General features: G+C 45.2%; 1 protein-coding gene across 1 annotated transcript in view; it reads left to right on the top strand.

Annotated features, from left to right (window-relative positions):
* C1H11orf49 (chromosome 1 C11orf49 homolog) overlaps nucleotides 1-27,379 on the top strand; it is a 270,359-nt gene that overhangs the window by 240,940 nt on the left and 2,040 nt on the right. The window contains exons 5-7 of the mRNA XM_004657220.3: nucleotides 22,177-22,262; nucleotides 24,292-24,487; nucleotides 25,536-25,645. Of these exons, the coding sequence (XP_004657277.1) occupies nucleotides 22,177-22,262; nucleotides 24,292-24,487; nucleotides 25,536-25,645 (392 nt within the window). The remainder of the gene's footprint in view (nucleotides 1-22,176; nucleotides 22,263-24,291; nucleotides 24,488-25,535; nucleotides 25,646-27,379) is intronic.

Genomic DNA, 27,379 nt, shown 5'->3' with positions numbered 1-27,379 from the left:
GTTTCAGAATTGTGTATCTATTATCATGGTCAATTTTAGAACATTTTCCTTACCCTAAAAAGAAATCTGTACTCCTTAGCCATTACTCTCCAACACACCCTATCCTCCCAGCCCTAGAACCACAAATCTATTTTCTGTCTCTATAGACTTGCCTGTTCCGGGCATTTTGAATAAAGAATTGATCGGGTATGATGGTGCACACTTGTAATTTTAGCACTTGAGAGGCTGAAGCATAAGGATCATTGTGAGTTCAAGGCCAGCTTGGCTATAATAATAAAAAATATAATAATAATAAAACCTGTCTCAAAAATAAAAAATGGAGGGCTGGAGAGATGGCTTAGGGGTTTAAGGCATTTGCCTACAAAGCCAAAGCATCCCAGTTCGATTCTCCATGGCCCATGTAAGCCATATACACAAGGGGGCACATGGGTCTGGAGTTTGTTTGCACTGGCTGGAGGCCCTGGCACTCCCATTCTCTTTCTCTCTCTATATCTCTCTTCTTCTTTCTCTCTCTCAAATAAATAGATAAATAAATAATATTTAAATAAATAAATAATAAATAAAAAATGGAGCCAGGTGTGGTGGCATACGCCTTTAGTCCCAGCACTTGGGAGGTAGAGGTAGGAGGATCGCTGTGAATTTGAGGCCACCCTGAGACTACAGAGTGAATTCCAGGTCAGCATGAGCTAGAGTGAGACCCTCCCTCAAAAAAAAAAAAAAAAAGTCAGGCATAATGGTGCACACCTTTAATCCCAACTGGGAGGCAGAGGTAGGAGGATCATCGTGAGTTCAAGGCCACCCTGAGACTACATATAGTCAATTCCAGGTTAGCCTGAGCCAGAGTGAGACTCTACCTCAAAAAACCAAAAATTAAAAATGGGGGACTAGAGAGATGGCTTAGCTGTTAAGGCACTTGTCTATGAAGCTTAAGGACCCAGGTTCAGTTCCCCAGGACCCATGTAAGCCAGATGCACAAAGTGGTACATGTGTCTGGAATTCATTTGCAGTGCTTGGAGGCCCTGGCATGCCCATTCTCTCTCCCTATTTGCCTCTTTCTCTCTCTCTCTCTAAATAAGTAAATATTTAAAAATACAAAAGAATACATCTCAAATAAATGGAATTTATAATGTATGATCCTCTGTGACTGGTTCTTTCACTTAGCACGGTTTTCAAGGCTCACCCATGTTGTAGCACAAGTCAGTACTTTATTTCATCAAATATCTCTTGAGTGCTAAAGTGGATCACTTGGGGCTAAAGAAATGGCTCATGGATCAAAGCACTTGCCACTTAAGTTGGAGTACTCAAGTTAAGTCCTCAGACTTCATTGTAAAAGCTGGAAGCTGTGAGGGGCTTCTGAAATTCCAGCACACTGACACTGATGATGATGATGATGACACTGATGACACTGATGGGAAGTAGAAATAGCAAAGAATGTAAACGGCAAAGAACAGCAGCAGAGAGAGGATCCAGCGTAACAGACCATCTCAGATGAGGTGGACAGGTAGAGGACTGACCTCCATACATGCTGTGTCGTGTGCACACTCACACACACAAAATATAATTTTTAGAATTTTTTTGTTTGTTTTGCCGAGGTAGGGTCTTTCTTACTCTAGCCCAGGCTCACCTGGAATTCACTACATAGTCTCGGGGTGTCCTCGAACTCACAGCGATCCTCCTGCCTCTGCCTCCCAAGTGCTGGGATTAAAGGCATGCGCCACCATGTCTGGCCTAATTTTTGTAACTGTATTTAATTTATTTATTTTATTTGAGAGAGAAAGAAAGGCAGATCAAGAGAGAATGGGTGTGTCAGGACCTTCAGCCAACAAATGAACTCCAGATGCATTCGCCACCTTGTGCATCTGGCTTATGTTGGTCCTAGGGAATCCAACCTGGGTCCTTCGACTTCACAGGCAAACACCTTAACCACTAAGTCATCTCTCCAGCCCACAAAATATAGTTTTTAAAAAGAGGATCACTTGGGTTCAAATCATTGCCTACCACCACTATACCACCTTAATTTCTGTCATCCCAGTACAGCCACTGTGCTCCTTTCCTGATGATAGTTCATGAGAGTGAGGCACCGCTTTGCATTCAGCCCACCACCTCTCCAGATCCTGCTAAGCAGCTGGATTGTGTAAGCACTACTAGGTTACTGTGGGATTAGGAACCTCTAAAACTACAAACTTTTTTTAAAGGATTTTTATTTATTTATTTGAGAGAGAAAGAGGCAGATAGAGAGCGAAAGAGAGAATGGGCGCGCCAGGGCCTCCAGCCACTGCAAATGAACTCCAGACACATGTGCCCCTTCGTGCATCTGGCTAACGTGGGTCCTGGGGAATCAAGCCTTGAACTGAGGTCCTTAGGCTTCACAGGCAAGCGCTCAACAGCTACGCCATCTCTCTAGCCCTACAAACCTTTTTTTTTTTATATATAAGATTTTATTTGTTTGCAAGCACAGGGAGAGTGAATGGGCACTCCAGGACCTCTAGCCATTGCAAACGTACTCCACATACATGTACCACTTTGTGCATCTGGCTTCGCATGGGTTCTGGGGAATCAAACCCTGGTTGTTAGGCTTTGCAGGCCTTAACCTCTGAACCATCTCTCCAGCCCCTAAAATTGAAAACTCTTTCTGCCAAGGTACGAATGTACTTAGTACAATTATCAGTAGCGAGAGACTACTAGAGTGATGAGAAGAGGGAGAGGAAACATCATAGCCAGTCATGTCAATACCAGTGCAAAGGAATTATAGGAATGGCAAATATAAATGACAGAGGACCTTGGGCTGGGACTGTAGCCTAGCATCTCAAGGTCTTACATTCAGTCTCCATAATAAAAAGAAAAGGAGAAGAGGAGGAAGAAGGGGGCCTGGGGAAACCCGCAGTGGCCTGGCTGCAAAGTTAGAGATTAATTCAGTGTTAAGGGAAGTTTGTTTGCTCACTATGTGTGGTTCTTGGGCTTCTCTGTCAGCTTCACCTCCTCAGTGTCATTCTTTCCCTACACCATGCCAGTTGGTTGTGTGAATAGAAAAAATGTATATTTCATGATTGTTTAAGACTATCCTCATTTTGTCCTGACAGTCAATATTCCAACTTCTTCACGCATTGCCCAAGCATCTGACCAAAATGACAACTGTGAGTGGTTAAGCCTGCAAAGCTGACTTGCTAGAGGAGGAATTGCCTCCACCCATCCCTCTGCCAGGCTCACTTAGTCAAGGCCCTGAGGTCTGGGGACAGGCTGCAGGAGGCTCTAGTCTATGGTGATGTGTGTGTGAAGGAATGTAATCCACAGGCAGCTGTAAACCAGAGCTTGAGCATGGCATGGCATCTCCACACGCTTTATGGGCTGTGAGCTTCCCAGTCAGGCCCTGGGGCAGCAGGTGTGAGCTGGAAGCACAGGAAAGGAAAGAGCCAGCACTCTACAACAGTTACCCAGTCAGAGGACTCTCCACCTCATCATTCCTGCAGCACTGGGAGAAGTTAGGTAATTGAACTCCTAAATGGTCACCACAGCATCTTCCTCTTACCATCCTCCAAGCTGTGAAGATTTCCTGATGGCTAAGGGCATGTACTTGAGCCTGGAGCAATGAAGCACTTGCTAAGAATGTGTGAGTTCAATCCCCAACCCCGAAAAAACAAGTTGTGATTGGAGCCAGATTTCTTGATTTATGAGCTTGTTTCCTTGTGAAACTTATTTCAATGAGCCTCGCTGTCCTCATTTGTAAAAATGGCAGCTGATAACTGAAGGAGTAGAGGTCTGTAGCATGCTTAAAATAGGACCTTGCACTTGAGTAAACATGTAATACATGTTATAACTAGCAGTGTCAATAGAGACCTAGAGAAAGGAGCATGGGCATCATGTTAGAAAAATCTGGATATACATTTCACCTGGGCCCTATTAACTGGATGACTTTGAGTACATCCCTTAACTTTCCTGAAGCCTGTCTCCATATTTGTAAAACAGAGATAATAATAACTAACCAGAAGGTTTTGTGAGATTTTTAACATTCAGGTTAGGGAAATAGCTTAGTTGGTAAAGTATTTGCCTTCTAAGCATGAAAACCTGAGTTCAATCCCCAGAACCCATGTTAAAAGCAGGGGCTAGGAAGAGGGCTCAGTAGTTAAAAGTGCCTGCTTGCAAAACCTGCTAGCCTGGGTTCAGTTCTCCAGCATGCACATAAAGCCAGATGCACAAAGTAGTACCAGTGTCTGGAGTTTGTTTGCAGTGGCAAAAGGCCATAGTGTAACCATATATTCTCTCTCTCTGAAATAAGTAAATATATAAAATATTAGGGGAAAAAAGTCAACCATGGTGATAGTGATGTGCTCTTATAATCCCAGCACTGAGGAGGCAGAAACAGGAAAGTTCCTCAGGCTCACTGACCAGCCAGTCTACCTTACAAGGCAAGTTCCAAGCCAATGAGAAACCCTGCCTCAAAAAAAAAGGTAGACAGGGCTGGAGAGATTGCTTGCAAAGCTGCCAGCCCAGGCTCAATACCCCACCACCCATATAAAGCCAGACAGGCATTCATTTGCAGAAACAAGAGACCAGCATGCACTTGTACACACACACACACACACTAAATAAATCTTTTTTTTTTTTTGATGTTTCAAGGTAGAGTCTCTCTTTAGCCCCGGCTGACATGGTATTCACTAGTCTCAGGCTGGCCTCGAACTCACCTGTCTCCAACTCATGGTGATCCTCCTACCTCTGCCTCCCAAGTGCTGGGATTAAAGGCATGCACCACCAATGCCTGTCTTCTAAATAAAAAAATTTAAAAGGTGGAAGTAACTGAGGAACAACACCCACAGTTGTCCTCTGGCCCCTACATGTATATGCACATACACACACAAAAATAATAATAATGCTGGAGAGATGGCTTGCCTGCAAAGCCTGACAGCTTGGGTTTGATTCCTCAGTACCCATATAAAGCCAGATGCACAAAGTAATGCATGCACCTGAATTTCATTTTCAGTGGCTAGAGGGCTGGTGTGCCCATTCTCTTACTTTCTCTCTCTCTCTCTCCTTGCAAATAAATAAATAATTTTTTTTAATGGGCTGGAGAAATGGCTTAGCAGTTAAAGCACTTGCCTTCAAAACCAAAGAACCCAGGTTTGATTTCCCAGGACCCATGTAAGCCAGATGCACAAGGTAGAGCATATGTCTGGAATTCATCTGCAGCAGCTGGATGCCCTGGTATGCCCATTTTCTCTCTCTCTCTTTCTCTGTCTCTCTCTTTCTCTCCCTCTCTCTGCCTCTTTCTCTCTCAAATGAATAAATAAAACTTTTTAATTAAAAAATAATATAACTATATTAATAATCATAATAACTGAACCAAATGTAGCAGTGCATGCCTATAATTAATCCCAATAATTGGGATGTCAAGGGAATAAGATCAGGATTTCAAGACTAGCCTGGGCCAAACAAGATCCTGTCTCAAAAATAATAAAATAAAATAAAATAAAATTGTTTACTGATAGGATAATATTGGTATTATCATTATTACCAGATTTTTAAGAAAGCAAATGGACCACTGGGCATGGTGGCACACGTCTTTAGCACTCAAGAGGCAGAGGTAGGAAGATTGCTGTGAGTTCCAGGTTAGCCTGGGCTACAGTAAGACTCTACTTCAAAAAAAAAACACGTAAATGTAAAGTGCTTTCTGACCTTTTTTTTCTTTCACAACACTTAAAAGATAATATGCAGGGCTGGAGAGATGGCTTAGTGGTTAAGTGCTTGCCTGTGAAGCCTAAGGACCCCGGTTCAAGGCTCGATTCCCCAGGACCCATGTTAGCCAGATGCACAACGGGGCGCACGCGTCTGGAGTTTGTTTGCAGTAGCTCGAGGCCCTGGTGCGCCCATTTTCTCTCTCTCTCTCTCTCTCTCTGTATCTGTCTTTCTCTCTGTGTCTTTTGCTCTCAAATAAATTTTTTAAAAAAGATAATAGAGCTGGAGAGATGGCTTAGTGGTTAAGCACTTGCCTGTGAAGCCTAAGGACCCCGGTTCGAGGCTTGATTCCTCAGGACCCACATTAGCCAGACGCACAAGGGTACACATGTGTCTGGAGTTCGTTTGCAGTGGCTGGAGGTCCTGGCGTGCCCATTCTCTCTCTCTCTCTCTCAATCGGCCTCATTCTCTCTCAAATAAATAAATAAAACAGAAAAAATAAAAATAAAAAAAGATAATATGCAACAAAAAAGTCAATAAAGACCAGACTGCTTGTCATTGGCCTATGGTCACTGGCTTCCTCCCAGCTAGCACAACAGGGCCATCATTCCTGTAAACCATTTGAAGCCCAAGTGATACAGGACTGAGAGGCTCTAGTTTGAAAGCAGTGTTCCTCCAACCAGAGCACACCGCAGAATCACCTGCAGGGCTCTTTAAACTCCACATGACAGTCCTCCCTGAGATCATGAGGTCTGAGTGGAAGGCTGAAGATTCACATTTTTAAAAAAATTTGTAAATGATGCTGCTGGCCTGGGAACCACACTTTAAGAACCACTGACTTAAAGTGTTGCCTGCAGGGCTTCTTCTGGCACTTCAGAGGTGGTTGGATTAAATTGGTTTACATTCCCTTCTTTTGTGTCATCTGAAACATGAACTTCTCCCTCAAAGACCAGCACCTTTAGTGAGTAATGTGTATGTAATAAGGAAGGCTCTGTTGTCCTAATTGGGTTATGAATACTCACAGTGCTTTGGAAGCACATCAACTCATAAGGAAATGTTGTAGACATAAGTCACTCATTTCTATTCAAGAAAGTCATTTTTCAGCTTGTCTTTGTGTCATAGTGCCATAGTATAGCCTGATGGTGAAAGACTCAGGCACTAGAGTCACACAGTCCTGGTTTCAAATATCGATTCTTTTACCAACTAACTTGTGACCTGAACCAAGTTATTTAACTTACACAGGCATAGTAGCTCACATCTGTTATTTCAACAGGTGGGAGTCTGAGGCAGGATGATTGCTGTGAATTCCAGGCCAACCTGGACAACATAGTAAGTTACAAGCAAGCATGAGCTAGAGTAAGACCCTGTCTCAAAAAGCAAACAACAGGGCGGGAGTGATGGCTCAGCAATTAAGTTGCTTGCCCGAAAAGCCTGCACTTGCCTGTAGAGGCGAATAGATAAGATAATTAATAATAATAATAATAATGATGTTTGAGATAATCCATATAAAATACCTACCTCATAGACAGCCCCTCCAAATTATCAATTTTTAAAATACATTATTTATTTATTTATTTGCAAGCAGAGAGAGAATGGGCACATGAGGGCCTCTAGCCACTGCAAATGATCTCCAGATGCATGCACCATTTTGTGCATCTGGCTTTACATAGGCACTGGGGTATTGAACCCAGGTCATTAGGCTTTGCAGGGAAGCGCCTTAACCACTGAGCAATCTTTCCAGCCCCAAATTACTTGTATTTATTTATTTATTTTGGTTTTTTGAAGTAGGGTTTCACTCTAGTTCAGGCTGACTTGGAATTCACTATGTATTCTCAGGGTGGCCCCAAACTCATGGCAAACCTCCTACCTCTGCCTCATGAGTGCTGGAATTAAAGGTGTGCGCCACCACACCTGGCTTACCTATTTTTTGTCCATTTTAAAATTATTGTTATTATTATTAACAAGATGTTTCATATGAATACATAATGGGTTGGTACCTTTTTTCCTTTGTTCCTACCTCCATTCTTCTGGGGACCCTTCTCAGTGGGGTTGCAGGTATTTCCTATGGAGTTGTGAGTTATGGGTTGTGGGAACATCAGTCAGTTACTGGGGGAGGTGTGCAGGGGGGCTGCCTGTGAGCATGCTGTCTCAACATGTGGCTCTTACAATCTTTCCACCCCCTCTTCTGCAAACTTCCCTGAACCGTGGTGGGCGAGTTTTTGTTGTTGTTTGTTTGTTTGTTTGGGGGCTTTTTGTTTTGTTTGTTTGTTTTTTGGTTTTTCGAGGTAGGGTCTCACTCTAGCCCAGGCTGACCTGGAACTCACTATATAGTCTCAGGGTGGCTTTGAACTCATGGCAATCCTTCTACCTCTGCCTCCTGAATGCTGAGATTAAAGGTGGTAGTGGATGAGTTTTCAGTCTACTTTAGTGATGAGCTCTTAGGAACCTCTGGATCTCTGCTTTGGCAGGTGTTGAGTATCCTCAGGGTCTGTCTCCTTCACCCTGGTGCTGATTATCAGGAACAGCATGGAAGCAGCACTCTTGCTCCTCTCCCCAATTTCTCTGTGGTTTCAGCTGTGGCTTGGCTGAAGTGCAAGGGTGGCTTCCTCAGGTCTTGCCACCTTTCCGCACACACACCTTCTGGATCCCTATTTTTTGGGGGTGAGGGCTGGAGAGATCGCTCAGTGGTTAAAAGCACTTGCTTGCAGAGCCTGACTTCACGGGTTCCATTCCTCAGTACCACATAATGCCAGACACACAATGTGGCATGTATCTGTAATTCCTTTGCAGCAGGCAGTGACCCTTGCTTTCTCTCCCTCTCTCTCACTCTTTTTCTCTCTGCCTCTCCCAAATAAATCAGTATTTAAAATAAAATAAAATTCTGTAGTCAATGAGGAGTGGTGTTTCATTCCTATATTCATCCTTCACGTGTTTGTTGAGTGTCTGGCACATGCCAGGCCTTGCCACAGCTTCCTGCTTTCTGGGTGTCTTGCTTGCTTCTTTCCCTCCTCTGCACACAAACATTCTTCTGCATAGCCATCTGTCTGCATCACCATTGCCCCACAGGTTCTTTCCCCAGAACAAACGCTTTTCCTGTCCTATTCTTTCACTTACCAAATATTTATTGAGTGCCTGTTATCTTTGTGCTTTGTAAAGGGGTTAGGATAGTGACCAGGCCAAATGTTGTCTTAATCCAAGGGGAATTTACAAACTGATAAAGCAGTAGGCATTCAGTGGATGCAGCGCTGGGTGCTGTATGGACATAAAGACAGGAGAACCAACCTAACCATGAGACATGGAAGGTTCTTGCCTGAGGAAGATTGAGAGGTGATGAACGTGCCCTGTGAGATGTCATATGTTCTATAACTATGATAGTATTGAGAATATTAGAAAAGCAAACATAGACTCATGCATTTTGGGGGGGGAGGGGAGGAGTTTAAAGTATAGTCTCACTCTGGCCCAGGTTGACCTGAAATTCACTATGTAGTCTCAGCCCAGACTCTTACTTAATAGCAATCCTCCTACCTGTGCCTCCCGAATGCTGGGATTAAAGGCATGCACCCCCACATCCGGTGTCTCATGCATTTTTAAAACTTGATAGAGCAGATGGGAAAGGGGTGACTCAGTAAGTGGTGAGGAAGCTTCACAGGAAAAATAATTAGACTGTGTGCTGGGTGGGTATAACTCAGCTGTATAGCACTACCTGGCATGGATGAGGCCCTGGGTTTCATCCCAAAGCCCCTAAAAAAAAAAAAAATCCCTACTTTGTACCATATTCAGAAATACCTTTAAAGAAAATAAAGGGAAAAATTTTTTTTTGGGGGGGGGTTTGGTTTTTTCCAAGGTAGGGTCTCACTCTAGCCCAGGCTGACCTGGGATTCACTATGGAGTCTCAGGGTGGCCTCGAACTCACGCGATCCTCTTACCTCTGCCTCCTGAGTGCTGGGATTAAAGGAAGGGAAACATTTTTATGAGTATTGGGGAGGGAAAGGATTTTAAAGGTGATGTAAAAAGCCCAAGCCCAATGGGTGAGATTAATCCAGTTAACATGAAACAAAATTGTGTTCAGTCAGGCAGTGTCCAGGAACTGAGGACGGAGCAGTGAGCAAGAAATCCTTGCTGTCAATTGGCTGTCGCCTTAGACAGAGGGAAAATACCTATAAGGAAACAGAAATTTCCTAATGGTGACTTGAACCCTGGCAGTGAAAATATCAAATGCTAACTACTGATCCTAAGAATTCAGAATTTAAGTGTTCTATTAAACAAAAGATATAAAGTTAAGGAGCTGGAAATCCATGAGCAAGACACATGCTTGGCGTGCAGGAGGTCCTGAGTTCAATCTTCAGCACCAGCCCTACAAAAAAATTGAAGTCAGTGGCACATGCTAGACGTCCTAGCTGCTTGGGAGGCTGTGGAAGGAAATTCACTTGAGCTCAGGAGTTTGGGGCCTAGCCTGGGCAATTATAGCAAAACCCAATCTCAAAAGAAAAAAGAAAAAAGGTGAAAGACAAGTCAGGTACTTGAAGAGTGTGTTTGTGCCAGGCATGGTGGTGCACACCTTTAATCCCAGCACTCAGGAGGCAGAGGTAGGAGGATTGCCATGAGATCAAGGCCTCCCTGAGACTACATAGTGAATTCCAGGTCAGCCTGGGCTAGAGTGAGACCCTACCTTGGAAAAAAAAAAGAGTGTGTTTATTACCTAATAGGGTGCAGAATTTTATTTATTTATTTTTTAGTTTCAAGACCAACAAATTACTCTCTAGAACTTTCTTGACTCAAAATTTCTTAGCTGGGTATGGTGGTATACAGCTATGATCTCAGGACTTGGGAGGTAGAGGTAGGAGTTAAAGACCAGCTGAAAACAAGTATCAAATCTGAGGCCAGCCTGGACTACATGAGACATCTCAAAACAAAATAAAACAAAGCATTTTAAAATTGAAACAAGAAGGCTGGAGAGATGGCTTAGAGGTTTAGGTGCCTGCCTGCAAAGCCTAAGGACCCAGGTTCAACTCCCCAGGACCCACTTGAACCAGATGCACAAGGGACACATGCATCTGGAATTCGTTTGCAGTGATTTAGAGGCCCTGCCACACCCATTCATTCTCCACCCCCTTACCCCATCTCTCTCTCTCTTCCCCCCACCTCCTCTTTCTCTCTCTCTCTCAAATATATATTAGATTGGAGAGATGGCTTAGCAGTTAAGGCACTTGCCTACAAAGCCAAAGGACCCAGGTTTGATTCCCCAGAACCCATGTAAGCCAGATCCACAAAGTGATGTATGAATCTGGAGTTTATTTGCAGTGGCTGGAGGCCCTGGCATGCCCATTCTTTCTCTCTCTCTCTCATAAATAAAACAATCTTAAATATATTTAAAAGTTTAAAAAAATGAAACAAGGGATATAGGTGTTGTTAATCTCTTTAGTAATCTGAGAGTTTGAGGATTTGGGTAGGCAATAGAGCAGTGAGAGTGGGGAAAAAACAGTAGGCAAAGCAGTTGAGTTTTCCATCCATAAGAACCTGGAATGAAAGGCCTGAGGAGTAAGAGGGAAGGAGGGAGGGAGGAAAGGCCTTCCAAGCTGCAGCTTGGATATAGGTCTTTACCCTCCCCAAATCTGTGGAGCAGTCTACCTAAGCTATTGGGCTTCTCAGGAGGTTCCCAGGTAATGCCTCAGCCTTAAACTGTCTATAGGGAACCAGTGCATCTAGGGCCTAATCCTCCAGCTCTGCTAAAAGCACTTGCTACCATAGCCAGCAGCAAGATAGCAGGGAGACAGAGGCCCCAGCAAGAGGATTTATTGCTACTGGAGAGTATGGAGCTACCTTTCTCAACAGGTAAATAAAGATGGCCAAAGACCTGTGGTCAGAGTCAGAAAGGCCTGAATTTGAATTATAGTTCTGTCATTGCTAGCTTGTAATCTTGGTTAATTGATTTATTTATTTAGGGCTGGAGAGATGGCTTAGTAGTTAAGGTATTTGCCTGCAAAGCCAAAGGACCCAGGTTCAACTTCCCAGGACCCACGTAAGCTAGATGCACAAGGGGGTACATTTATCTGGAGTTCCTTTGCAGTGGCTGGAGGCCATAACATGCCCATTCTCTATCTGCCTCTTTCTCTCTTCCTCTCTCTCTCTCTCTCTCTCTCAAATAAATAAATGACAAAATTTAAAATTTTATTTATTTATTTATTTGCAAGCAGAGAGGGAGAGAAAGAATGGGCACATCATGGCCTCTAGCCATTGCAAATGAACTCCAGATGCATGTGCCACTTTGTGCACCTGGCTTTATGTGGGTACTGGAGAATCAAAGTCAGGTGTTTAGGTTTTATAAGCAAGTGCCTTTATCACTGAGGCATCTCTCCAGCCCCTAGTATGTTTTTGTTTGTTTGTTGTTCCTCTGTGTTCTAGTAAATCCACTCACTGGGTTTACCTCACAGGGTTAAGATGACATGAGTTATGACATGTGCAGCACTGACAGAATAAGCTCCTAGTAATTACTGATAGAATTAATATTGTCCACAGCCTCTGGGTCAAACTTACCAGGCACTACAGGACAGGTAGGGTTTGGGATGCCCTAGAGGTGCAGGCAGGTAACCAGGGAAAATACTAACTTGGACATCCCTGCCATTTGAAGACCTGGATTGAAGCAACATGTTCAGTTCAAGCATGCCTCCCACGCTGTCCAGAAGAGAGGTGCCCCAGGACATCTCCCAGAAGTCTACATGTCCTGGGACAGGTGGCCCTTTATGGTTTCATCACTGCCCCACTGTCATGGTTCTGATATTAAACAACCTGCCAAGGTGCCCTGTTGGCCCAAACACTTACTTTAGCAATCACCATAAAGTACAAGAGCCATGATCGCCACCAAGAAGCCCAGTTACACAAAGTGGCTCTTCGTCCTGGCCTTGGCCGAGGGTTAGTGTCCCCAAAGGCGGACCCAGAATTAAAGAGCTGTCAGGACTTTCTTCCTCTGAGCTGCTTTTACTTGCTAATTTGGTCTCTTCCAGCACCTTACTCCAGACAGAGTCCTCACGTGGGCTGCAGCTAGCTCTTACCTTGAGTGACTAGTGGGCACTATGCAAAGTACATCACCACATTGCATTCCTCAGGCATCCTCTAACATAAGAACCATGACTATCTCCTGTCTTTATATGAGGACACTGAGGCACAGATAGAAAAGGTACTTGGTCAGTGAGTGGCAGAACTAGAACTTATCTCAGAGCTGGCTAACCCAGAGTTTCAAGGAGGACCCATTCATGCCTCTAGGCCAGGACTGACCCTTCTGGGTGCAGAGGAGGTTGGGAAGTCAGTAGGTTCAGGCCGGAAGCTATTGCCTCCAGACACGCACTCACTTCCCTGCCAGCTAGCCAATCCCAGCTGTTGGAAGTCAGCAAAGGAGGGAGAGAGCTGCCAGCGCCCCTGGGATTAGCTCAGACCCTGCCAAAAGTGCTTTCTTCATCTCAGTTGCCTGCCCTGGACTCCACCCTACACATGGCTCTGCTCAGAGGCAGCCTGAACTGGAGTGCCTTTATTTCTCCCCCAAAAGCCTTCTCTCTAGTCCAGAGGCATGGCCTGCAAGGATCCCTCCATGATCCAATAGATTTGCACAGACTCTTGTTGGCAGCAGTTTTCTGTTGGCTCCTCTTCAAAGTAAGGGCGTCAGGCTTGTCCAGGTGTCAGAAGCAGCTGGCATGTTAACAAAAGGCCTCTGGCAGGAGGGGCATTGAGCCAACTGCTATCCATTGGAAAATAGTACACATGGATGACCTCGCGTCCAGGAAGATCCTTTCTGGAGCACTCTGGGGCTGACAGATTTGAGTTCACTTACAACTTAAGCCTGTCCCTGTCTCAGAAGACAAAGGTAGGTGCATAGCTTCTTGCTTGCCTTTGCTCTAGTTCTGCTGAGATTCAGAGCAAGATAAAGATGCCTAGAATTTTCAGGGGTCAGAACATTCATTTGGAAATGGACAATGGTACATATGATATGTGTGTTTTGTCTTGTTTTTTATTTTTATTTTTAGTTCATTTTTATTTATTTATTTATTTGAGAGTGACAAAGAGGCAGAGAGAGAGAGAATGGGCGCACCAGGGCTTCCAGCCACAGAAAACAAACTCCAGATGCGTGTGCCACCTTGTGCATCTGGCTAAAGTGGGTCCTGGGGAATGGAACCTTGAACCGGGGTCCTTAGGCTTCATAGGCAAGCACTTAACTGCTAAGCCATCTCTCCAGCCCTTGTTTTTTTTTTTTTTAATTTTTTTAAAATTTTATTTGAGAGCCAGGTGTGGTGGCACATGCCTTTAATCCCAGCACTTGGGAGGCTGAGGTAGGAGGATTGCTGTGAGTTTGAGGCCATGAGGCTACATAGTAAATTCCATGTCAACCTGGGCTACAGTGAAACCCTACCTCAAAAAAATTAAAAAAAAAAAAAAAGTTATTTGAGAGAAAGAGGCAGATAGAAAGAGAATGGGTGTGCCAGGGTGGTCAGCCACTACAAAAGAACTCCAGACACATGTTCCACCTTGTGCATCTGTCTTTCATGGGTCCTGGGGAATCAAATCTAGGTCCTTTGGCTTTGTGGGCAAGCGCCTTAACCGCTAAGCCATCTGTCCAGCCCTTTTGTTTTGAGACAGAGTCTCAGGCTGGCCTTGAACTCTCAATCCTCCTGCTTTAGCCTCAAGATTGCTAAGATTACAGGTGTATGCCACTATGCCCAACTATATATGGTAGAGGTTTTGTTTTGTTTGTTTTTCTTTGCATAATCCCTCCTCATACCTTCTCTTGTTCCCTCTTCCCACCTCTTCTGCTTTAGAGTGTGTGTGTGAGTGTTCCACCAAGTTTAGTTAGGATTGCCTGCATGAGCACGAACAGGGGATTATTTATCAGAGCATGTACAACCTACTAGTGGTGACACCACTGAAGAAAATACCCCCATTCTCCCAGCACTGTTAACTGCCAGTAACTCCTCAGGGAGGGATGGGGCCTCATGTGGTCTTCTGCCATTCATGACACAATGGTCACTGTGAGGTGAGTGCCCTCGTCGCACAATGGCCACAACATGTCTGGAGTTCAGTATTCCAGTGTACTCCTCTCCATCCTCTGGCTCTTACTCTCTGCCTCCTCTCTGCAGTGTTTCCTGGGTCTTGGAGGGCATGATAGAGATGTCTTATTCAGTGCTGAGCACTTACCTGTCACTTGTTCTCAGCACTTTGATGAGTTTTTTTTTTGTTTTTTTATTTTTGATTTTTCAAGGTAGGGTCTCATTCTAGCCCAGGCTGGCCTGAAATTCACTCTGTAGTCTCAGAGTGGCCTTGAACTTACAGAAGTCCTCCCACTGCTGCCTCCTGGGTGCTGGGGTTAAAGGCTTGCCCCACCACGCCCACATTGATGAGTTTTGAGTCTCCCTGCATATGTTTTGAAAAACACCTTTCCATCAGTCTTGTATAATCTTGTGCAGCGACATCCTCTGGAAAGCCAACTTTTCCTCTCCTTGAACGAGCACTAATAGGAGAGGCTGGTGGCTTCACCTGTCCCTGGGATGGCTGGTACTCTGACAGGGCTGGCAGAGGCTCTTGGGAAAGATGAGCCTTTCAGCTTCTACATGAACCTCCCCAGCAACAAGCAGCTCCCTTGACAAGTCAGTGACAATCCCAGAGCTAGGCAGCTTGGACAAGTCTCAGAATAGTTCTAGATCCCCGTGACATCTTCCTCAGAGGCAGCCCCTCAACCAAGAACTGGGTCTCAGACCTCTCCTGCCTTCTACCAAGCCAGAGGGCATAATGATGCCATTTGTCTGCTGTCATGTCTTATTTAATTAATTAATTTATTTTATTTTTTGTTTTTAGAGGTAGGGTCTTGCTGTAGCTCAGGCTGACCTTGAATTCACTATGTAGTCTCAGGACAGCCTCGAACTCACGGCAATCCTCCTACCTCTGCCTCCCGAGTGCTGGGATTAAAGGCATGCACCACCACTCCCAGCTTGCTGTCATGTTGTAGACTCCCACTTCTCTGATCCTCTCTCTCCATTACTGGGCTTGATTCCTTCTAATGGCTGTCCAGAGCAGAGCATAGTATGGTGTCATCTGGCCATGAAAAGAAAAAGACAATGTGGGTTTTCCTCCGGTTCACGCATTCTTTCATTTAACAGTGTTTACTGAGTGAAGGCCTGTGATGGACCAGGTACCATGCTGGACCCTAAAGTCCAGGAACAAACAGGGAGACAGGGAGACAGGGAGACATGCTCTATCTTGAGGTCCTGGAACAAAAGATGTGAGTAGTGTAAAGAGGTCTCAGAGAACTGTAGGAAGGGAACTAAGGATGTAGCTTAGAGGTAGAGTGCTTGCATAGCATACACAAGGCTCTGGATTCAATCCCTAGCACCAAAAAACAAACAAAAAATCTGCATAAGGAAGCAGTAACAGGGAGTCCTGGTCCAGTCAGGGCTCTCACAACAGACTTCCCTGAAAAGGAGAACAAGTAGAGGGACTAGCTAGGCTGAGGGCCTGAAGAAGGAAGGCCTGGGGAAGGACTGAAGGAGCAGTGTGGCCAGAATACAGAGAGGATGCTGCCTGTGGCCTCCAAGGAGCTGAGAGAAGGCTCAATTACCATGGTAGCATGGCCCAATTTGCTTTTTGTGTTTTGTTTTATTTTTTTGAGACAGGGTTTCATGTATTCCAGGCTGACCTTCAACTCCTGATTCTCCTTCTTCCACCTCCAAAGTCCTAAGATTACAGGCATGTGCTATAATGCCCTGCCAAATTTACATTTTCAAAAGAATCTTCCAACCATAGTATGGGTACTCAATTCAAAGGTACCAGCAGGGGGTGGGAGGAAGGGAAGGCGAGATGGAGAGATTGCTCAGTGGTTAAAGACCCTTGCTTGTAAAACATGACAGCCCAGGTTTGAGTCCCTAGTACCCATGAAAAGCCAGATGCACAAAATGGTACATGTGTCTGGAGTTCCTTTACAGTGACAGAAGGCCCTGGTGTGCCCATTCTCTGTCTCTCTCTCTCTCTCCCCCCTACCTCAAATAAATAAAAATAAAAAACACACCAACAAGCCTGATATGGCAGTGCATGCCTTTAATTCCAGCACTAAGGAGGCAGAAGTAGGAGGATCACTGTGAGTTCAAGCCACACTGGGACTACAGAGTAAATGCCAGGTCAGCCAGGGATAAAGTGAGACCCTAACTTGAAAAAAGTAAAAATAAAAAAACACCAATAGGGGCTAGAGAGATGGTTTAGCAGTTAAAGATACTTGCTTCCAAAACCTGCTGGCCTGAGTTTGATTCCCAGCCTAGTCCATGGTAAACTCTGATGGGCATTAATTTGCACCCATATATATACACATACGCAGATAAATAAAATAAATAATAAAATCACAAAAGGAGGACCAGAGGGATGGCTCAGTGGTTAAGTGCACTTTATTTACAAGCATGGGGAGGATGGAGACCTCCAGAGTTCAAATCTCCAGATCCCACATAAACAGCTGAGTGTGGCCACATTGGCCTGTAATCCCAGTCCCACAGGGGAGCAGAGACCAGAGAATCAACTGAACCCCACAAGCACCAGAGTCAGTAAAGAGAGTCCAGCTCAAAAAAGCAGAAGAGCCATGGAGCAAGACACCAATGTCCCTCTGGCCATTTGTCTGCATATGGGACACCATACCTCCCCCCCACACACTGCCACACACACACATAGCAAAAAGAAATCAGACAAAAAATAAGGTGCCGAGAGCTGGGCTGGGACTCATCCAGCAAAGTGGTTGTTGTGGAAGGGTGAGGACCCGAGTTCAGACCTGCAGCACCGAGGTGTAAGCCAGGTGCTGCAGCGCACTTGCAGCGCAGTGCTGGAGACACAAGAGCAAGAGGGCCCCTGGGATTTGCAGACTAACTAGTCTAGCCAAGTTAGCGCCAAATTCAGTGAAAGACTCAAAAAAATAAGATGGGGGTTGGAGAGATGGTTAAGGTACTTGCCTGCAAAGCCTAACAACCTGGGTTCAATTCCCCAGTACCCATATAAAGCCAGATACACGAAGTGGCACAAGTATCTGGAGTTGGTTTGCAGTGGCTAGAAGCCCTGGTATGTCCATTTTCTCTCTCTCTTTCTCACTCTCTCTGCTTGCAAATAAAATATCTATATAAAACAGGTCTGGGGAGATCACTCAATGGTTAAAGGTGCTTGCTTGTAAGGCATGCTGCCCAGGCAGGATTCAATTTTTCCACTACCCACATAAAGCCAGGTACACAAAGTGGCGTATGTGACTGGAGTTTATTTGCACTGACAAGAGGCCTTGGTATACGCATACTCTGCCTTTATCTCTGTGTGTTGCTGTCAAATAAAAGTATTTAAAAGGGTTAGAGACATGGCTTAGCGGTTAAGCCTGCAAAGTTAAAGGACTCAATTCCCCATGACCCACATAAGCCAGGTGCACAATGTGGTACATGTGTCTGGAGTTCATTTCCAGTGGCTGGAGGCCTTAGCATGCCCAGTCTCATTCTTTCTCTCTCCCACCTCTTTCTCTCTCTCTCTCAAATAAAAATAAAATACTTTTTAAAAAGATAAAGCAGTGAAGACTATTTTTTAAAAGACATTTTTATTTATTTATTTATTAGAGACAGAGAGGGAGAGAAAGATAGAGAATGAGTGTGAATGGGTGTGCCAGGGCCTCTATCCACTGCAAACGAACTCCAGATACATGTGCCACCATGTGTATCTGGCTTACATGGGACATGGAGAATCGAACCTGGGTCCTGAGGCTTCGCAGGCAAATACCTTAACCACTAAGCCATCTCTCCAGCCCTAAAAATAAAATGTTTTTTTTAAAGTATTTAAAAATGTAAGATGAAGAGTGATTGAGGAAGACACCTAACGTCAATCTCTGACTTCTCCATTCACACACACCACAAAATAAAATTTAAAAAGAAAAAAAGGTGGTAAGCTGGACATGGTGACATACACCTTTAATCCCAGCACTTTGGATGCAGAAGTAGGAGGATTGCCATGAGTTTGAGGTTACCCTGAGATTACATAGTGAACTCCAGGTCAGCCTGGGCTGTAAGACCCTACCTCAAAAAAAAAAAAAAAAAAAAAAAGAAGTGTTTTGATGGAGTTTTTCATTTTATAAATACACTGTGAGTTACAAAAAAAAAAAACGCTTGCTGTACTGGGAGTGGAACAGAAAGACAAGGTCTCAAGGGCGTCTGTCCTCCAGAGGTGCTTGTGACCCTTCCTCTCTGGATGTCTTCCGGAGAGCTCCTTCTTCCTCCACAACGTAAGATCTTTGCTAACCCAGTTCTGTCTATTTCATCGCCCCTCTCTTCTCTTCTCTTCCTTTAGCCTGCCTAAATATTTCCCTTAGTCTATGGTGCTGCACTTATTCCTCCAGCCCAGCCACTAAGGGACTAGGGCGCCTTCCTGTGGCCTTTGGCAGTATTGCTTTTTCCTATTCACCAAAAAAATTGTTTTTTTCAGCAGGAATTTTAATGTTGTACCCAGGTGGTGGAGGCAGCTTTCCTTCTGCCCAGAAAACATAAAAAATAGAGCACTAAGATATAGATGGGAAAAAGACAAAGCAAATTATCCCCAGAAACTAAAAATTTATATGCTAGTGTTCTATGCTGTGTTAAAAGAAGCAGTGTGGGGCTGGAGAAGATGGCTTAGCAGTTAAGGTATTTGCCTGCAAAGCCAAAGGACTTTGGTTCAGTTCCCCAGGACCCACGTAAGCCAGATGCACAAGGAGGCGCAGGCATCTGAAGTTCATTTGCAGTGGCTGGAGACCCTGGCACGCCCATTCTCTCTCTCTCTCTCTCTCTCTCTCTCTCTCTCTCTCTCTCTCAAATAAATAAATAAATAAAATACATATGTTTTTTAATTTTTTGGTTTATTTTTATTTATTTATTTGAGAGCGACAGAAAGAAAGAGGCAGAGAGAGAGAGAGAATGGGTGCCCCAGGGCCTCCAACCACTGCAAACAAACTCCAGACATGTGCGCCCCCTTGTGTATCTGGCTAATATGGGTCCCTGGGGAATGGAGCCTCAAACCGGGGTCCTTAGGCTTCACAGGCAAGCACTTAACCGCTAAGCCATCTCTCCAGCCCCAAGTAAATATATTTTTAAAAAATTTAAAAAAAGAAGAAGAAGCAGTGTGGCCGCGCGTGGTGGCGTATGCCTTTAATCCCAGCACTTGGGAGGTAGAGGTAGGAGGATCATAATGAGTTCGAGGCCACCCTGAGAGACCCTACCTCAAAAAATCAAAAAAAAAAAAAAAAAAAAAAAAAAGCAGTGTGAAAATGGGTACACATACCTTTAATGCCAATACTCAGGAGGCAGAGGTAGGAGGATCACCATGAGTTCAAGGCCAAAAACCACATAGTGAATTCCAGGTGAGTCTGGGCTAGAGCGAGTCCCTACCTAGAAGAACCAAAAAGAAGCAGTGTGAGCTAATAAAAGTGTTTGGCTGTGGAGTCATGCAAATTCACAGGCTGTGTGTGTCCTTAAGCTGATTCCTTTGGGATACAAAACCCTTTACCTGCAAAATGTCAATAGCAAGAGCAACCTCACAGAATACTATGGGATAAAATGTAATGAATGTAGCCAAATAGAGCAGCGTGCTCAGTAAATGGTCCCTGTTTCTATTCCTAGTTAGATAAGCTAGTTACCTTTTTTTCTCTTCCAGGAGATCTGAAACTAAGGCCTTGCTCAATTCCAGGGCAGGGGTACCATTCACATTGCAGTCTCTACAAAGTCCCTTCCCAGAAGTGAGAAATGCTGGCTCTCTCTCAGCCTGGTCCAGCTGCCAATTTAGGAACCCTCTGACTCAAGGAAGTAGAGATTTAGAAAAGACATGAGAACAAAACAAAACAGCTTAAAAGCAAACAAACAAACAAAAGGCTGGAGAGATGGTTTAGCAGTTAAGACACTTGCCTACAGGTTTAATTCCCAAAAAGCCAGATACACAAAGTGGTACATGTGTCTGGAGTTCATTTGCAGTGAGTGGCTAGAGGCTCTGACACACTCATTCTATCTGCCTCTCTATTTCTCTCTCAAAGATGAAACTTTTTTTAAGTTAAAAAAGATAAAACCAGAAGGGCCCAATCAGAAACAGATCGGAACCCCAGCTCCATCCCAGTAGAGAAGTTTGGCACCCTTCCTGGCACACATATGGAACTTAATGAGTGCTAATTTCCTTTTCTTCCTGTCCCCCTCAGATGTGGTCCTGAGCAGAGTATGAACATGACCTTGGTCTGGTTTCCTTGCTCATTAATTGGGTTCCTCCTCAATGGAAGGGAGTAGAGTCAGGAAAAAGCCAGGAGGTAGGCTGGAGAGATGGCTTAGCATTAAGGCATATGCCTGTGAAGCCTAAGGACCTAGGTTCAATTCTCCAGGACCCACGAAAGCCAGATGAACATGATGGCACATGTGTTTGGAGTTTGTTTGCAATGGCTATAGGCCACTTTCTCTCCAGCTCTCTGTCTCAAATAAATAAAGTACATAAATAAAATGTTTAAAATAAAAACCAGGAGGTACTCACTGTGAGGAGTGGCTTCCAAGACATCTGAAGCTGTGGTGTGTTTGTTCTATGACCCTCTCAAAGTGCAAAGTTGCAGGGGCATGGTGGTACACACTTTAATCCCAGCACTCAGGGAGGCTGAGGCAGGAGGATCAATGTGAATTCGAGGTTAGCCTGGAATTACAGAGTGAGTTCCAGGTCAGCCTGGGCTAGAGTGAGATCCTACCTTGAGAAAAAAAAAGAAGGGCTGGAGAGATGGCTTAGCAGTTGAAGCACATACCAGCGAAGCCTAAAGACCCGTGTTTGATTCTCCAAGTCCCATATAAGCCAGATGCACATGGTGGCACATGGGTCTGGAGTTCGTTTGCAGTGGCTAGAGGCCCTGGTGCGCCCATTCTCACACACACTCTCTCTCTCTCGTCTCTAATAAGTAAATAAATAAAAATAAAATATTTTTAAATGTTTTTTAAAAAGAGAAAGAAAAGAAATTAAAGTGCAGAGTTGCTCTCTCTTCCCCCATCCCAGGGTAGAGGTGCCTGTCGCTGTTCTGGCCATTTGGTAGCTTATTAAATCTCATTGTCACTTGCCAAGACCTCTTTAAACCTCTTGGCTGTTCTTTTTTGCCTTTTCTGATCAGCTGTATTTATTCTGAACTTAACGGTCCTCACTGCAGAATGAAAGAATTTACTGCTTAAGTATATGAAAAGAAATCTTGGCTGTGTTACAATTGTACCCTGTCTTTGCTGCCTCAACCCTGCCCCTCTGCCCATGCTCCATCCACTAGCTGGTGCCACTGAGACTGAACTGGAAGCCTGCTTGTGGTGCAGTGTGCTCAGGCCATGTCAGTAGCAGAGGCCTGTTGATGGAGAAGTAAGGTGCCTGGGAGGAGCTTGCTCTCCAAAATGTGCTGCTACCCCAGGGGAGACTAGAGGCCCTGAAACAGCTCACTCTTTCTCTTCTCAAGTACACATAATCACATTCTGTTTCTCATAGTCTCTTTCCCCTCAGGATCGTGCTCATGGATGATGCCATGGACTGCTTGATGTCTTTTTCAGATTTCCTTTTTGCCTTCCAGATCCAGTTTTACTATTCAGGTGAGAAGGTTTTGGGCCCCATGTGGCTCCTGTTTGAGACCATGTCTCCCTTCCCTACTCTGTTCTCCCTCACATCTGTGTGCCTGGCATACATCTTTCCCTTCCCCACTTCCTTGTGGGGCATGCTTCCCCAAGGGCCTCTAACCGGATATCTAATTTGCTCTGGTGATCACAAGATGCAATCTGTGGGGCCTACTTTAACCTCCTGATACAGTGAATAAAAAACAATTTCCAATCAGCAGTCTAACAGAGTCATTTACATGATGAACAACAGTAGCATCCTTAGGATTCTTTGTTCCTTATTGAAAATTTATTATGTCTCAGTAATAGTACTAAGGATTTTAATCCTTTCAACAGCCTGAGAGATAAGCTTACAGAACTAAGTAGCCCAAGTCACAAACAGCTCCACAGAGATGGAGCCCAGGCTTGCACAGAAGGCTGACTCCAAAGCCAATGCTCTTAACCATCTCCTTAGCCCTTGGTCACAATAGACATACATTCTGCCAAACTCACAGCCTTTTTGTTCTGTTTTGTTGTTCAGGGTAGGGTCTCCCTCTAGCCTTGGCTGACCTGCCTGGACTTCACTATGCAATCTCAGGCTGGCCTCAAACTCAGTAATTTTCCTACCTCTGCCTCCCAAGTGCTGAGATCAAAGGCATGTGCCACTGGACCTGGCCTCATAGTTTTTAATAAGCGCACACCCAGCTGGCTGAAGTGATGCACACCTGTAGACTAAGTTACTCAGGAGACTAAGGCACAAGGATGGCTTGAGCCTAGAAGTTCAAGGCCAGCCTAGTCAACATGATGAGGGCCCCATCTCTCAAAGAACAATAATACATACTAGTTCTGCCTCACACTTCCACTCTGCTCCCCAGTTCACACCAGCTGTGTCCCTCAGTCCCTTCTGGAGTCAGATGGAATAAAAATAGATGGATAAGTACAAATGCAAACAAAGCAACATCATATCGAATGTGAGGGTTAGAAATTACAGTATCCATAAAGAAAATTGTAAAAAGGCCTCTTCCAATAAATAGAAAGCTGTCCTTGGAGCCTGGAAATGGCCTTCCCGCCAGCGGGTGGTCCCAGCTAGCTCTGGCCTCATTTAGGCACCTCATTCTGTTGACTTGTTGTCAGCCCACGGGCTGTTCAGGCAAGAGCTAGAGCCCGAGGTCCTGCCATCTGCTCCTAGTAGCACCAGGCATCTATTTCTTATTCCTCTGAAGCTCTTGGACCCAAGGGAGAAAGAAGCCATGTTCAGGAGACACCAACTCCAACCCCACCCTACCTACCAGACCTCTCACAGCACACCTGGAAGGACTGGGCAGCCTTCTTAGGCTGCTGCACTGCAGTATGTGTTAAGAGATGAAATGGGGGCTGGAGAGATGGCTTAATGATTAAGGCACTTGCCTGCAAAGCCAAAAGACCTAGGTTTGATTCTCTGGTACCCATGTAAGCGAGATGCACAAGGAGGCACATGCATCTGGAGTTTCATTTGCAGTGGCTAGAGGCCCTAGCATGCCCATTCTCTCTTTGTTTGTCTCCTCTCCCTATCTCTCTCTCTCTCTCTGCTTGCAAATAAATAAAGTAAAATAAAGGATGGGTTGGAGAAATGGTTTAGTGGTTAAGGCACTTGCTTGTGAAACCTAAGGACCTAGGTTCATTCCCCTAGTACCCACGTAAATCAGATGCACAAGGTGGCACATATGTCTGGAGTTTGTTTGCAATGATTGGAGGCCCTGGCACACCCATTCTCTCTGTTTCTCTCTTGCATAAAAAAATAGTTTTAAAGGACAGGGCACTGTAGGTATGTGGTGAAGGCTCTCACCTAGTCTAGGAACAACTGCCCAGGAAGGCACATCTGAGCTGAAACAGATGTGGGTGTCATGTCTCGAGACTGCAGTCAGACCAGTTGTTGAAGTGTCTGCACTAAGGCTGGATGGGGCTGAGCTACAGGGAAGGGAGGACACAGTGAAGAGACGAAATAGGTGTTCCTCAACTAAACTTTGCCTTCCTATTCCCATGGTTCCAGAATTCCTGGACAATGTGGCTGTCATCTATCAGGACCTGCTGTCAGGCAAGAACCCCAATACAGTGATTGTGCCAACATCATCCAGTGGGCAACACTACCAGCGACCCGCCTTGGGCGAGGCTGGCATGCTGGAAGGAGTGGAGGCATCGCTGTTCTACCAGTGCCTGGAAAACCTGTGTGACCGGCACAAGTACAGGTGGGAAATAGGTACAGAGACCCTAAGGAAACTCAGGCTGCAGGTCTGGGCACAAGTTTCTAGCAGGGTATTCTAATTGGTTCAGAGAGGGCTTCCATAGCCCAAGCTGGCCACAGTTGAAATTAGGACAGAGCCATTTGCTCCCAAAGCAGATTGCAGCTGAAAGGCTTTCCAGTTGTCCCACTTAGAGCATAGCACCTTCACCTGGGCAAGACCAGCTTACCATGGAACAGACTAGTCTCAACTTCTTAATCAGAAAGAGCATTCACTGTTCCAAACTTACCCACAGAAAGGGAAGGTTAAGCTGCCCTGTGTGGCACAGTCCCCTGAGGAACACAGCCTTCAGCCAAGGAGGTTGTCACTAGTAGCTGTTCTATTCCACTTGTATAAGCACTAGCTAGGGAGCTGGGGATGTAACTCAGTGGCAGACCACTTGCCTAGCATATTTCATTCCTAGCACTGCAAAACCCAACAAGCCGGGCAGAAGAGATGACCTAATGGTTAAGGCGCTTGCCTGCAAAGCCTAAGGATCCATGTTCTACTCTCCAGATCCCATATAAGCCAGATACACAAAATGATGTAAGTGCCCAAGGTTACACATACACACAAGGTGGCACATACATCTGGAGTTCAACTACAGTGGCTAGAGGCCCTGGCACACCAATTCTCTCTCCTTCTTGCTCTTGCATTAAAAAGAGAGAAAGCCGGGTGTGGTGGCACATGCCTTTAATCTCAGGAGGCAGAGGAAGGAGGATCACTGTGAGTTCAAGGCCACCCTGAGACTACATAGTGAATTCCAGCTCAGCCTGAACTAGAGTAAAACCCTGCCTCAGAAAACAAAATACAAAAATCAACAGGCCAAAATCCCAGTTAGTATACAGCACAGTCCTTGATTTCAGGTAGAGCCTTGCTCCTTGAGACCTCCTGTCCTCCTCTAGGCTGTAGGGCTCCAACAATGCCTGAAGCCAGCTAAGCCTGAAGGTGTGGATGAAAAGATGGCACGCACACTTACTAGTCTCTGAGTCTGGTGTTTATGTGCTTCCTTTAGCTGCCCTCCTCCAGCGCTTGTCAAAGAGATTCTGAGCAACGTCCAGAAGCTGACTTTCTATGGATTCCTTGTGGCCCTGTCAAAGCATCATGGAATCAACCAAGCACTGGGTAAGCAGAGTTCACTGAGACTAGCTTATCCCACCACCCACCCCCACGACACAGGTAGCATCTGGCCTTGATCAGCACACATGGCCTAATGGGGGAAGGAGGATGCCCCAGCTCTGCATTGACTTTTTCTTTTTAATTAATTAATTTGAGAGAAAGAGAAAAGCAGAGAGAGAGAGAGAATGGGCACTCCAGGGCTTCCAGCTGCTGCAAACAAACTCCAGACTCATGAGCCACCTTGTGCATCTGGATTATGTGGGTCCTGGGGAATTGAACCTGGATTCTTAGGCTTTGCAGGCAAGTACCTTAACTGCTAAGCCATCCCTCCAGCCCTTGTTTTTGTTTTTTGAGATAGTTTCACTATAGTCCAGGCTGACTTGGGACCCATTCTATAGTCCCAGGCTGGTCTCAAAGTCACAGTGATCCTCTTAGATCTGCTGGGATTAAAGGTATGCGCCACCACACCAGGCTGCATTCACTCTTTTTTTTTTTTTTTTAAATGTATAAGGGGGTGGAGAATGGGTACACCAGCGCCTCCTGCCACTGCAAAGGAACTCCTGCCACTGTAAAGTAGCACAGACACATGTGCCACTTGGTGCATAAACCTGGCTTTACATGGGTACTAGGGAATTGAACCCACACAATTATGCTTTGCAAGCAAGTGCCCTAACTGCCGAGCCTGTATTGACTTTTTAAAAAATATATTTACTTGCACATATAAGTGGGAGGGGCATACCAGTACCTCTTGCTGCTAACGCTTGCCACTTTTTTTTTTTGGCTGGATCACTGTGGGTGGCTTAAGAATTGAACCCTGGCCTGTAAGCCTTGTAAGCAAATACCTTTAACCATTGAGCCATCTTCCAAGCCCCTGCTACAGTGTGCACAGCCAAAGTGTGGCCAAGCCAGCCTCTCACACACGTTTCTGTGTAAGGGACCACCTCATTCCCCAGGCCCTGCCCAACATGAATGAAGCAGGTGCTGAGGTGGCTAGCCTAGCCCTCCCCTCCTATCCCCTCCCCTCCCCATAGAGTCCCTGGTTCTGCTCTGGGGAGCGACTTATAATTGAGCAGACCCAGGGCTGTCTACCCAGTGGCTCTGGAAATTATACATCAAAGAGACCTGAACTCCAGTTAAAAACAGGGCAGAGGTATGTCTGGGAGGTATTTGTTCCCAGCTTGGGAAACAAGAAGTCTGATCAACCTGAAAGAGAGGGAGAGTGCAGGCAGCCCTGGCCTGGTCTTCCTGCCTGTCTTTTTATCCTCACTGGTTGCCTCCCCAATGTGTGCTGCACTCTACTGCATGGGCCAGGAAGCCTCTCCTGCTGGAGTTTTAAGGGCTTACTGTTTGTTTTTCTCCTCAAGAGGTTCTCAAAGAGACACACAGCATTCCCTCCCTTTGCCAGTTAAGGAGATGAGATCAAGGGAAAAAAAGTTAACATTTGCTAGATGCTCACCACAGTGGCCCAGGTACTGTGTTGGAGGCTTTGTTTTTACCATCCACACACATCTCCTGCCAGGATTTTCTGAGAGCTATGGGAAACACTCAGCCTTTCCTTCCCACCCACTGAGAACAGCTCCTTAGGAACTCCTCTCAGTTTTCCCAATAGCAGCATCAGCCCATCCCCTTTTAGCTAAGGAAACCCACCCAGAAAGAGTGCAGTACCAGACTTCAGGACAGAACCCAGAAATAGCTTTATTTTTTATTTTTCGAGGTAGGGTCTCACTCTAGCTCAGCAGT

Source organism: Jaculus jaculus, chromosome 1 (genome assembly GCF_020740685.1).
Source record: "Jaculus jaculus isolate mJacJac1 chromosome 1, mJacJac1.mat.Y.cur, whole genome shotgun sequence".
NCBI lineage: Eukaryota > Metazoa > Chordata > Mammalia > Rodentia > Dipodidae > Jaculus > Jaculus jaculus.
This window is presented reverse-complemented; position numbering and strand designations above follow the sequence as displayed.